General features: G+C 44.2%; 1 protein-coding gene across 1 annotated transcript in view; it reads right to left on the bottom strand.

Annotated features, from left to right (window-relative positions):
* The window catches only part of LOC115192568 (procollagen galactosyltransferase 2), a 28,800-nt gene extending 19,416 nt beyond the window's left edge, over window positions 1-9,384 (bottom strand). The window contains exon 1 of the mRNA XM_029751220.1: window positions 9,090-9,384. Within this exon, the coding sequence (XP_029607080.1) occupies window positions 9,090-9,340 (251 nt within the window). The 5' untranslated portion in view covers window positions 9,341-9,384. The remainder of the gene's footprint in view (window positions 1-9,089) is intronic.
* Window positions 9,385-13,975: the final 4,591 nt, after the last annotated feature.

Below are 13,975 nucleotides of genomic sequence, written 5' to 3'. Positions count from 1 at the left end.
GTGCGTGTGTGTGGATTCTATGGGCCTGTACAGGCAGAGGACAGGCAGGCACACAGTGTGTGGATTCTATGGGCCTGTACAGGCAGAGGACAGGCAGGCACACAGGCTGGGTTTTCTATCTTTCACCTTTGTGTCTCTTCTTTCATTTATTTAGGTGAATCTTCATCATTCCATCTCCTATTCCACACATGCATGTCCTGTTTCCGGCAGGATCTATCCTTTCCAGGCTTCTCAATTTCCTCTCCCCAGGGCTGAATCAGCCAAGGAGGGTACAGAGCAGCAGCTTGAGTCCCTGGTCATCCCCACATCCCCCTAACCACACTCACACTCACTGCAGCCAAGCCTGAAATTCAATGCCAATGATGTGTGAACGGAAAAATGTGCTTGTGGGATACTGTATATCTTTTTTTTTTTTGTACACTCATAAGTGCACATAGCATCATAACGTGTGTTTTAGCACTTCTGTTCATGTGTGTTTGTGTTCTGTATGTGTGAGAGCGCGTGTTAGAATTTCAGCTCATTTTGAAGGTGTTTGACAATCCAGGCTCTGGGGGGTTGGACTGGACACTCATCCAGTCTTCCTCCCTCCCTCTTTTCACTCATCCGTCACTTTGTTCCTCCGCTCTGCCCTCTTTGAGGTTTACAGTAACTCTCTGGCTTATTATTTTCAGCCCTGGAGCGCTACAGCTCTACTTTCTCTCTTTATGATCCTCATCTGGACACCACATGCTATTAGGTTTCACCTACACACTCTTACCATCTCTTTCTCTCTCTATCCCTCTCTCCTCGATCTATCAGTCCCACCTGGCCTGGCTGTGCCTTTCATCAGCGAGGAGGGGGTGTGATGAGCTGACATTGAGAAAGATCAATGGAAGGGTGCAGGGGACGGAAGGGTTACACCTGGCCCAAAAACACTGAACAAACACTCAAGTGAAAGTTACGAGGCCTAAAATCCTTCCATCGTATCTGCATTGGATATGCCCTTTTCCCGTAGCTAGTGTTAACAGACTTAAATCACTTTACCTACAGTTGAAGTCGGAAGTTTACATACACTTAGGTTGGAGTCATTAAAATTCGTTTTTCAACCACTCCACAAATTTCTTGTTAACAAACGATAGTTTTGGCAAGTCGGTTAGGACATCTACCTTGTGCATGACACAAGTAATTTTTCCAACAATTGTTTACAGACAGATTATTTCACTTATAATTCACTGTATCACAATTCCAGTGGGTCAGATGTTTACATACACTAAGTTGACTGTGCCTTTAAACAGCTTGGAAAATTCCAGAAAATTATGTCATGGCTTGAGAAGCTTCTGATAGGCTAATTGACATAATTTGAGTCAATTGGAGGTGTACCTGTGGATGTATTTCAAGGCCTACCTTCAAACTCAGTGCCTCTTTGCTTGACATCATCGGAAAATCAAAAGAAATCAGCCAAGACCTCAGAAAGAAAACTATACAAGTCTGGTTCATCCTTGGGAGCAATTTCCAAAATGCCTGAAGGTAACACGTTCATATGTACAAGCAATAGTACGCAAGTATAAACACCATGGGACCACGCAGCCGTTATACCGCTCAGGAAGGAGACGCGTTCTGTCTCCTAGAGATGAACGTACTTTGGTGCGAAAAGTGCAAATCAATCCCAGAACAACAGCAAAGGATCTTGTGAAGATGCTGGAGGAAACAGGTACAAAAGTATCTATATCCACAGTAAAACAAGTCTTATATCAACATGACCTGGGGCGGCAGGTTAGAGTGTTGTGGTAAGAGTGTTGGACTAGTAACCGAAAGGTTGCAAGATCGAATCCCCGAGCTGACAAGGTAAAAATCTGTCGTTCTGCCCCTGAACAAGGCAGTTAACCCACTGTTCCTAGGCCGTCATTGAAAATAAGAATTTGTTCTTAACTGACTTGCCTAGTTAAATTAAGAAAAAAAAAAAAAACTGAAAGGCTGCTCAGCAAGGGAGAAGCCACTGCTCCAAAATCACCATAAAAAAGCCAGACTACGGTTTGCACATGGGGACAAAGATCATAATTCTTGGAGAAATGTCCTCTGGTCTGATGAAACAAAAATAGAACTGTTTGGCCATTATGACCATCGTTATGTTTGGAGGGAAAAGGGGGAGGCTTGCAAGCCAAAGAACACCATCCCAGCCGTGAAGCACAGGGGTGGCAGCATCATGTTGTGGTGGTGCACTTCACAAAATAGATGGCATCATGAGGAAAGAAAATGATGTGGATATATTGAAGCATATTGAAGCAACATCTCAAGACATCAGTCAGGAAGTTAAAGCTTGGTCGCAAATGGGTCTTCCAAATGGACAATGACCCCAAGCATACTTCCAAAGTTGTGGCAAAATGGCTTATGGACAACAAAGTCAAGATATTGGAGTGGCCATCACAAAGCCCTGACCTCAATCCCATAGAAAATGTGTGGGCAGAACTGAAAAAGCGTGTGCGAGCAAGGAGCCCTACAAACCTGACTCAGTTACGCCAGCTCTGTCAGGAGGAATGGCCCAAAATTCAACCAACTTATTGTGGGAAGCTTGTGGAAGGCTACCCGAAACGTTTGACCCAAGTTAAACAATTTAAAGACAATGCTACCAAAGATGAATTGAGTGTATGTAAACTTCTGACCCACTGGGAATGTGATGAAAGAAAGAAAAGATGAAATAAATCATTCTCTCTACTATTATTCTGACATTTCACATTCTTAAAATAAAGTGGTGATCCTAACTGACCTAAGACAGGACATTTTTACTAGGATTAAATGTCAGGAATTGTGAAAAACTGAATTTAAATGTATTTGGCTAAGGTGTATGTAAACTTCCGACTTCAACTGTATGTGTGTGTGTGCATTCTGCAGTAACTCCCCTTCCCCCAGGCTGACGTGGCTGCAGCAATACATGCTGGCCTGTCAGGGAGGGAGGGTGAGGGGGTGATTGAGAAAAGAGCCTATATAACACCCCATCTTACCTCATCCTCCCACACCATGACCTACCATGACTTATCCATACACACTCTCAATCAGGCCACACAACTTCCAAATATAATCAGTCAGAAAATCTCTGTGTTCTTGCCCTCTGTCCTACCCCACATACGTCCTTAACAAAAATATAAATGTTAGTCATTTAGCAGAAGCTCTTATACAGTGTCTTACAGGAGGAACTAGGGTTAAGTGCCTTGCTCAAGAGCACATTGACAGATTTTTCAACTAGTCGGCTCAGGGATTCTAACCAGCAATGCTCTTAACCACTATGCTACCTGCAAATCCCGTTCAAATTCACACGTCATTTTCACTCACATGAAATACACAGACAGCAAAACAAATATTTCCTACTCGGTGATGTCTAGATAAATGCAAAGTAATAGAAAAACATACAATCGCAATAATTTAGTTTGTAAGGGAAAATGAGAAAGGGAGGGAAAGAGAGTAAGAGAACGTGAACAGAGGTAGCACAGTGTGTCTCTGTGGTTAAGCCAGGGTGATGACACACACAGACAGACTGACTTGGCTAAAATTATAGTTCCTCTGTGACAACATGAAGTCCTTCCGGCCGCTGCTGAATAAATAATTTGTAACATCCCTCAAAACAGTTTACACACAGCTTCCCCACCTCCCTCTCCCTCCCTCTCTCACACACACACACACACACACACACAAAACACCCCTTAAAACACTTAAACTAAAACACACCTCCCCACCTCTCTTTCTCTCTCAGTCTTTTCCTGTCTTTCTGAAGAGAAATGGAATGCTTTGCCTGTCTGGATGCCAGTCTGTTTCAGCATTAGCCAGATCCATTGTTGGCCGGCTAGTATGTGCTGGAATAGATGGGCAGCAGGGAGAAGAATTCACAATTTTATCCAACTCCACCTTTGGAACTACTGGTCAAGAGACAATCACTTTCATGCCAACAGGCCTATCTATGTGAGGATCTATGTGAGGATCTATGTGAGGATCTATGTGAGGATCTAGGTGTAATATGTTTCAGTTCTCCTCTGGGGATTCGATGACACTGACACATGGCCAGGGCTGTTCTGAGTATAGCCACAACTCCTGGCAGGGGACATGGAGCTGTTCTCTCTGCTGGCAGACACAGGTCTGGGCATAGTCTCATCTCTGATCAGGTTTTATGAAGAAACCACTGGCTGAGTATTAACACTCCTCATGTGAAAATGGTACGTGTTGAATGAATCAAGTGTGTGTTCTGTTGTGTGAGTTAGGAGGTGGTACTGTCTCTGTTGTATGAGTGATGGAGTTCCTGTGTCACTGAGTTACTGCCTTCACTAAGCACAAGTCTGGCCCAAGGCTAGTAGAAATACACAGATACACACCGCACCACCACCACATGCAGACCCCAACAGACTGAAACTGGGCCAGAGCACTAAGGATAATCAAACACACACTCACATACCAGCCATGTGCCAGCGATATGATCTAATCCACGAAGAGAAAGAGAGAGACCAAGAGAAGGAAAACGAGAAAGAGAGAGAGAAATCTGGGCCCAAATTGGCTGCTTCAAATCCCACAAAATCTTCTCTTGTCCTTTCTTTGAAACAAATACCACCAAAAATGTCAAAGGCTCCCCTCCTGACATGATTAAAAAGACATCCATTGGGAAATAGTTGGTGGTTGGAATGCTGGATCCAATATTGTTATCCGGTAGAAAGGGAGATTTTTGGAAGCAAGGGTCATGTTGGAGCAGGCAGCACTTCAAAAACGCTCCTGGTTTATCTTTTACTATAATGGCATTATACTCTTTGAAAACATTCAACTTCTGAAGAACATCCACCTGGTAACAGGTGGATCTGCTACCTATCTCCCCACCAAAGGATGGGACTGGGACATATGGAATAGAGCTGGAGATCCCAGCCTCGTAAAGAGCAGATCTGCAGCAGTAACACACCATCAACACTGACAGTGAGAGCTATAAGATACAGACACATCTCTCATCATTTCCTTTAAAGTTTAGAATGTTGTTGGCAACCACTGGAATTTCTCTGTGATGGCGACATTATATACATCTAATCAAACATATTTGTCACACAGTTTACAGCAGGTATAAAAGGTCCCGTGAAATGCGTATGTGCTAGCTAGCACAACAATGCAGCACATTCATCAAAAATCAATAATAGCAAGTATTAGAAGTAATAGAAGAGGTAGTGAGCATAGTAATAATGGACTGGATTTACAAATATAATGTGGGCAGTGGAATCAATAGTATATATTAGAACAGCAGAGTTGACTTTGTGTGTGAGTGTATGTGAGCTCTTAGAGTGTGTGTGTGTGTGTGTGTGTGTGTGTGTAAGGGTTGGATGTGTGGGTAGTCAGTACAAATAATTTCTACGGTAATAATGTATTGGTTATCTGGTGTAAATAGTCTCTAAAGTGCAGGGAGACAGCTAGGTTTAGCTTATCAGCAGTCTGATGGCCTGGTGGTAGAAGCTCTCTCAGAGCCTTTTGGTCCAGGACCAGATGGTAACAGAGTGAACAGTCTGTGGCTCGGGTGACTGGAGTCCTTGACGATGCTTGTAATAATAGCTGAGGCACACATGGTTTAGATGGTGTTCTCAGTCATATACAGTATCATTGAAAAATTATGGTTGTGGTTCAGAATTTTCTGTTGTGGTTCAGATTTCGTGGTTTGTGCATCACATTATCATCATCAAAGATGTAATATGGAGAGTATAGAAACGACAATGGAATCTATTTATTAGGCTATTTCACACAAAGTTCAGAGAACAGATTCTGTTGTCACAGTCGAAACACAGCAACAAATCATCTCTCTTCAGTTCACTTTCACCACCTGGAAAAGCACTTCCCATAAACAGCCCACAGACTCAGCTCCAGGCTACGGAGTTACTCCTGAACACTGCCCCAATGATGAGCTCAACCTTCTACTCCAGTCACAACACAGGGTCGTGACCTCTGGAGACCAATCACAGGGCTGAGTCACATTCTATCAACCAATCACGAGCCTGGGTTCTGGCCCATGTCCAATCGTTAGCCTGCGGCCAGCTTAGTGTTGTCCTGAGGGCAGGGGAAGGAGGTGGGGGGAGAGAGAGGAGGGTACACTGTTTGAGCATGGCTGGAATGTGGCTTCACTCACTAACCTGCTCAGTGCCACAGGGTAATTCTCAACACAAGCCTACCGACCAGCCTGCCTCCGTCCCGTCTCCCTTTGCCCCCTAATTCCCTGCATTCTTTCACAGCACAGTGAGAGACTCTCTCACCTCTCTCTTAGTCTTCTCTGTCAGACTCAGATACCTCCATTTGATTTTCAGACTACTGAAGCCTTCTATGGGGAGAGTGTTATCCCAACCACTCTTTCTCTATCATACACGCAGACTGCTCTTCCTCCAGCCATCACAGAGAAGAAACTTGCATATGCCCCTAAATACACACACAAACGCACACACACTTTTTTTCTTCACTTGAACAGTGACAGCCTCCTTGTCCCAGGGGAGAGCAGGGGGAATTGAAAGATGAGCAGTGTCCAAGCTCTACCCTTCAGCCCCAGAACAAACACACACACACATGCCAGCACGCACACACATTAATCAGCCACTGGCACCAGGTCTGTGGCCAGCAGAATTTAATCTGCTGGCCACAAACCGTAATTCTACCACATCTGTTGCTTTTCACTACCTCTCTCTTTATAGAAGTTGTATAACTACAGCTGTTTATACAATGCATATGTATTTCAACATTTGAAAACACATTCTCATGGGGACCTGGTTCCACTAGTTTGTAAAACGGAATGACAACATTTGACATTTGTTGTGTGTTGTATGACGTTTCCAATACTGTCATAGAAGGATGGGAGGAGGCTGTTGGCTCATTACAAAACAATTCAATGATCACAGCAACAGTGAGCATGGATTTTCCTCTCTTATATAAGAACCAAGTGAAATACACCACCTAGAAACAGTGAGATTTGAGGCAAGCTTGGGAGAAACATTATGACTCATTTTCTAGTCTAGCGCTGGCAGATTGTCATACTTACAAAACTCTTCTTTATGGTATAGTCATTATCAACACTGAACTTCTACTGTAGGCTGCTCAGCCACCCAATAAATGTCTCTATGCCAAACACTTCTCATTGGCAGTCAGTATTGAGAGCTTGCAGAGCTGTACTGAGACCTTATCGGTTCTGACTCAGAGGAAGCTTCCAGACAGACAGTAGAGTGCAGCAGCAGACCGGTCCTATACAGCAGGGATCATCAACTACATTCAGCCGCTAGACTGCAAATTGACTGCAAGAAGCCCAAACAGATATGATATTTGACTAAAACATAATCATTTCAAACCTTGCTTACATTTGTATATGATCACGTGTCTCTCTACTATGCGTTAGAATTCTTGGGAACAGATTTCCAAAATTAAAATCACTTGGAGCTGATTTCCTGGTGTTTTTACAGTCTTTTGTGTCCAACAATGAACATTTTTGCTCAGAAGACTTGGGGGACCAAATCAAACCACCCTCTGGCCAAATTCAGCCCGCGAGCCGCCAGTTGGGGAACCCTGGTATATGGTCTGCTGCTTCTATACATCTGGCTGTGCTATGTGGACATGATGTTCCACAGCTGGTTCCACCCTCAGGCTACGCTGGGACTTTTCATCCCTCCCTAAATTACTTTGCTTAGTGCTGAGTCAAACTCAAACTGTTTTGACTCTCAGGAAGGCTACGGAGGGGAGAAGAGAGATAAAGAGAGAGGTAGAAAAGAGGGTGTACAGTGGTAATATGAGAGAATCTGCTTTATGAGGTCATGGTAGATGTAAAGTCGGATGAACTACACTGTGGATGTTTATAAGTCAGGTACAGTACACTATCAGTAAAAAGTACTGAATCCGAACTTTTACTTTCCTGTGGAAAATCAAAATGCCTCTATAGGATTAAATCTGGGGCAGATGCATAAGACAACATTTCAGGCTCAACTGAGCAGAGCCCTGCTCCAAACAGAACCACAGACTCCATAGTGTCTGATTCTACTGTCTCTATCCAGTGTGTGACTGTGTGCTGGATGCCACAAGTGGGATTGATGGGTCTAGGCCCCTTCTTTGTTAGTTAAAGGGCTCCACGTAAACATGTTGGCTCAGTGATTTGGCCGTTTACTCTTGCGGAAGGGTCCTAGTGGGTCTAGACCTAGTGTGTGTGTGTGTGTGTGTGTGTGTGTGTGTGTGTGTGTGTGTGTGTGTGTGTGTGTTGGGTGGTGCATGGTCTCATTGAGAAGCAGAAAGACATAAAGCTGCAAACAAAAGCAACCGTTTGAAAGGATTAGCGGAACACAAAATACAAAAGCATCCCACAGGGCATGACAGCAATTCTGGGAGAAACAGAGAAAATGCATTAATAAAATATCAAGTCTCTCGAAAAGTATCGATGACATGTGAAACAGAAGATGTATCTGGGCAGTCTCCACATGCTTCTGTACTGACTTGTTTCATCCCTGTAGACTAGTCATCCAGATCGCTCCATTTCTCCTGTGATTCTCTCCACTGCACTTTACGCATGACTTCCTTAGTGTGTTAGCTGAGCTCCCACCTTCTGTGCCGCTGTCAGAGGCGCTCAGTGTCTGGTGTCTACGTACTCTCTCGCATCTCCAGGCAGGCTGCCTGTTGGCCAGGCCTTATTACTGCAATCATGATCCTTAAACTTTAACTGCCTATGGAAAATGTAGGGCCCCCCGTCCCCGGAAGCTGTTTTAGGACCCCTGATTTCCGCAGTGTGTGCGTAAAGAAAAATAGCACCATCATTAACATGCTCTACCCTTTCATCTTATCCTAACATGCAATTAGGATCCCGGGAGACACGCGAGGAGAGCGCGTTGTAAAACGCGGCAACAGGTCTCGTTCACGCTGACAGCAGCATCTCTGTTATTTACGTGGACATGAGGTTCTTATTATACTACCCGAAAACAATAACAGCTTTATGTTGGGCTACTTCTATGTGTGTACTTCTTTGTAGCCTAATAAAGTGCAAATCCGGAATAGTAGCGGGTGCGCGGATCTATACGTCACGTGGTGCTGTATTGAAGACAATTTGGCCAAAAGAAAGTTATTAGAAAGTTAGTTGCGTTTCTCACCATATAGCGATCCGCTCCTTCGGGTAGTCTAGCCTGTCGATGCAGCCCAGGTAGTGCGGCAGGCTGTGCGCCGCGTTGCGAGCCAGAATGGCGATCATGACTTTTGGCTTCAGCAGGGACGATTCGGGTCGGACCGGGTCCTGCACCAGAGTCGCTATGTCTGACATGCCACCGGGCATGAGGAAGACAAGTAGAGCGAAGAACAGCCCGACTCCCACGGCTCCAACCGCAGGCATCATTCCCAGCATCATTCGCCCCCACCGTTATTCCGACCTGAGCTCCGCCGCGACTGAATATGAGAGTGAGCGTTAGCGATGGTAGGAGTGAGCAAATAAGGTCGGAAGGGGGAGGGGGTGGAGTGGAGTGTATGACGGAGGGAGAGGGGTTACCTCTAGAGTCTATCTCCTCCCCCAAACTTTCCTATAGCGTTCCTACAGCTTTCCCAATTCCCCTTCTCTCTCGCTCTCTCTATGGGAGAATACATGGACATTACAGGGGCTGATTACAGAGTAGGGAATCTGTGACAAATGTGCACATGTCCAAGAATAACTTCATTTCACTAAGTAACACATAACAATTCTGACTCAAATCCAGCACTTTACTGCGCTGTAGAACTGATAGCCTAGACACAATTGCTGTATTTGTCAGTTCAAGTCTATGCATGTGCATTGTATAAACTGTATGCTATTCTAGAGGGAATATGTGTATAAATGTGTGACTAACATAGGTTGTTTGTGGTTGTAAAGTCTGATTATTTTTAACAGCATGTGGTTTGACTGCTTGGGCATGGCTACATTGTCCTCCCTCCCTCTGCTGTTTCTATAACTCTCCTCCTTTCCTTACATGTATGGTAAGTACATAATTCCTCTTCACAATCCCCTGTCTGCATGCCTCCTTTCCCCACTTCCTTATTCTCTCCATCCCTCTGTATTTCCCCTTTCTTTTTCCTTCCCTCCTCTCTGACTGACTGTTTCTTGGGTGGTGCAGTTGCAGCAGCAGGGTTCTCAGAGTACCATGAGTGACATCAGTCCCAGCTGCAGACAGACAGGCAGAAGGACAGACCCAGACAGACTGACAAACACTGTTTATTTACCCAATAGTGAAGCCACCTGTTGATGTTTCCATTCTTGATTGAAATGGTCTAATGAGTGTTCATTACCATTAACCCTGTAGTTGGATGGATGTTCCTGATGAGAGATGTCTGGGCAGGAGTACTAAGTAGACATGTCTATCTGTCCATTGTGTTGAAGCAGGGTCCAAGCGATCCAATTAGCTCCCCCTAGTGCCCCAATACAGTAGCGGCAGTTGGGATCCATCAACGTTCCTTTAAACAGTAATGATTATGAAGCTTTATAAAGTAATAATCCGAAAGACAACATTAGTCAATAGTAGTCAATGTTCCTGAATTCAGATTTCCAGAACCAGACTTACAGTATGTTGTTTGTGATATGCCCTTAGTTACATTTTGATACAATTGTATCTATGCACTTGCATATAATGCAGAGTTTTTCCTTGTAATGTCTATACACCTCCTACTCTGAAATGTTTTACCATATGTCCTCCGTTTTATCCCAAAGCCTTTGCTTTACAATTGTCGCTACATACAGTACCAGTCAAAAGTTTGGACATATCTACTCATTCAAGGGTTTTTATTTATTTTTACTATTTTCTACATTGTAGAGTAATAGTGAAGACATCAAAACTATGACATAGCACATATGGAATCATGTAGTAACCATAAAAGTGTTAAACAAATCAAAATATGTTATATTTGAGATTATTTAAAGTAGCCACCCTATGCCTTGATGACAACTTTGCACACTCTTGGCATTCTCTCAACCAGCTTCATGAGGTAGTCACCTGGAATGCATTTCAATTAACCGGTGGGCTTTGTTAAAAGTTAATATGTGGAATTTCTTTCCTTCTAAAAAACGTTTGAGCCAATCAGTTGTGTTGTGACAAGGTAGGTGTGGTATACAGAGGATAGCCCTATTTGGTAAAATACCAAGTCCATATCATGGCAAGAACAGCTCAAATAAGGAAAGAGAAATGACAGTCCATCATTGCTTTAAGACATGAAGGTCAGTCAATGAGGAAAATGTCAAGAACTTTGAAAATTTCTTCAAGTGCAGTCGCAAAATCCATCAAGCGCTATGATGAAACTGGCTCTCATAAGGACCACCACAGGAAAGGAAAACCCAGAGTTACATCTGCTGCAGAGGATACGTTCATTAGAGTTACCAGCCTCAGAATTTGCAGCCCAAATAAATGCTTCACAGAGTTCAAGAAACAGACATCTCAACAACAACTGTTCATAGGAGACTGTGTGAATCAGGCCTTCATTGTCAAATTGCTGCAACAACAAAAAAACACTACTAAAGGACACCAATAAGAAGAAGAGACTTGCTTGGGCCAAGAAACACGAGCAATTGACACTAGACCGGTGGAAATCTGTCCTTTGGTATGATGAGTCCAAATATGAGAATTTTGGTTCAAATCCTGTGTCTTTGTGAGACGCAGAGTAGGTGAGCGGATGATCTCCGCATGTGTGGTTCCCACCGTTAAGCATGGAGGTGAAGGTGTGGGGGTGCTTTTCTGGTGACACTGTCAGTGATTTATTTAGAATTCAAGGCACACTTAACCAGCATGGCTACCAGCAGCATTCTACAATGATACGCCATCCCTTCTGGGTTGCGCTTAGTGGGACTATCATTTGTTTTTCAACAGAACAATGACCCAACACACCTCTAGGCTGTGTAAGGGCTATTTGACAAAGAAGAAGAGTGATGGAGTGCTGCATCAGATGACCTGGCCTCCACAATCACCCGACATCAACCCAATAGAGATGTTTTGGGATGAGTTGGATCACAGAGTGAAGGAAAAGCTGACAACAAGTCCTCAGCATATGTGGGAACTCCTTCAAGATGGTTGGAAAAGCATTCCATGTGAAGCTGGTTGAGAGAATGCCAAGAGTGTGCAAAGCTGTCATGAAGACAAAGTTGGCTACTTTGAAGAATCTAAAATATATTTTGATTTGTTTAACACTTTTTTGGTTACTCCATGATTCCACATGTGTTATTTCATAGTTTTGATGTCTTCAAATAAAGAAAAACCCTTGAATGAGTAGGTGTGTCCAAACTATTGATTGGTACTGTACTTCACATGCAGTCCTTTGTCCTTTTCAACCTTTGTGTAATGCAGAACTCAATGAACGGCTGATATTCCACTTCTGTTAGGGTTAAATGCACGGTTCCATTTTGTCTGGAAGGGAAACAATTTCTAAATCACCAGTACTACATGCTTTATGATGACTACTGCCAAGCTTATGCTGTTCTAAACTGTCATCCAACACATTCCCTAACTGCAAGGAACCACAATTTCAGAGCCACTCAAAATAGTAGGGTAGATCCTCGTAGTTTGAAAATGTATTGGTCCCAAATTGCCAACAAATCATCAAGCCCTAAATGAGTTGAATGAGGTATGTATGTTCCGGGCTACAACAAAAACGTGTGCTGTTGGGGGAACTGGACTGGAGTTGGGAAACACTGCTGTGGAACCCTGTAGAGCACCCAACATTCGCTCACAAGCTTGATGGAAAAATATGGCTACAGAAACAATGTCTTCTCTCGGTTTGCTGCTTCCAAAGGTGTGTTTTATGAAACATTTCTGGAGCAGGCTGCCCAGCAGAAGGAGCCCTCACTGTGGCCAACACACTCAGCGAGGGAGGGAGGAAGTCAGGGTGGATGGGGTGGGTCTGAAGTCCCATCCTTTAATTCTTCCAGGGCTCTCAGCCACAGATGGGGGAACAAAACACTCCATGGGGTCAAAGGGTAGAGGAGAGTGTCTTGGAACACATGGAAACCATGTGTTTGATGTATTTGATACCATTCCACTCATTACCACGAGCCCGTTCTCCCCAATTAAGGTGCTACCAACCTGTGATACATACAGTTGGGCCTACATGTACTATACCCAACCGGATGTTACTGCTCCCTCCCTTATCATGTGAAGTAGATGCAGTATGTGACAGGCACTATTCCCAGTAGAATTCTATGGATACATCCTGGAGTTCTCTGAATTCCCATGTAAAGCACTTGGAGGCGCTCCATGAATGCATTTCAATCCATTAGTGTATCAATAACTGTGGCTCCTCTGATCTGAAGGTTGTCTGCCTGAGTAATCCAGTGCATATGGATCAGCATCTCAGGGCTGTATATAGAAATAGGGAGACAGTTGGAGAGGCAGCTACTGCAGTGGAGCTAAAGCCAGGTACTAAGAGCTGCCTGGCGGGTGTATTAGCTGGGTAATAGGAGAGAGATGGAGAGGCAGAGAGCTAGAAGTTGCTGGATTGAGTTAACATTAATAGCTAAGTGAAATCATGCTGGCAGAGAGCTAGAGTCTCCCAGAAAGACCACCAGCCAATAAGGGCAGAGCTAGAGCCTGTCAATCATCACTGATCACCTCCCCTCTCCAGGCACTGCTCTATCACTCACTTCCACTGGGATCTCACTGTGACACACACACAGGCAGTAGCCCCATGTTCACACACACTGGTCATACACACAGTTCCAGGTGATAAACCTCCAGGAACTGTGTGTGTGTATGTGTGAGGTGTGCAACACACTGCAAAGTGGGCCTTAAACCTCTCTGAGCCAGACTGCTAGAACATGCTGTACCATAATGAGTGCACTCACAAGGGGAGGGAGGGGTTTATTGGGCCCTTACATCATAGTGGAAAGAACATTGTCTTGCCCATATTCCTGTCTGAGGTTAACGGGCAACATCCATCTCTCTCTCTCTCTCTCTCTCTCAGTGGGAGAGATTGGCTAGCTGTGAGAAGTAGGCCCACTGGGACTTTTTCCTCTCTCCCTGTGCTGCTGTACAGT

Source organism: Salmo trutta, chromosome 4, assembly GCF_901001165.1.
Source record: "Salmo trutta chromosome 4, fSalTru1.1, whole genome shotgun sequence".
In the NCBI taxonomy this organism is placed as follows: domain Eukaryota; kingdom Metazoa; phylum Chordata; class Actinopteri; order Salmoniformes; family Salmonidae; genus Salmo; species Salmo trutta.
This window is presented reverse-complemented; position numbering and strand designations above follow the sequence as displayed.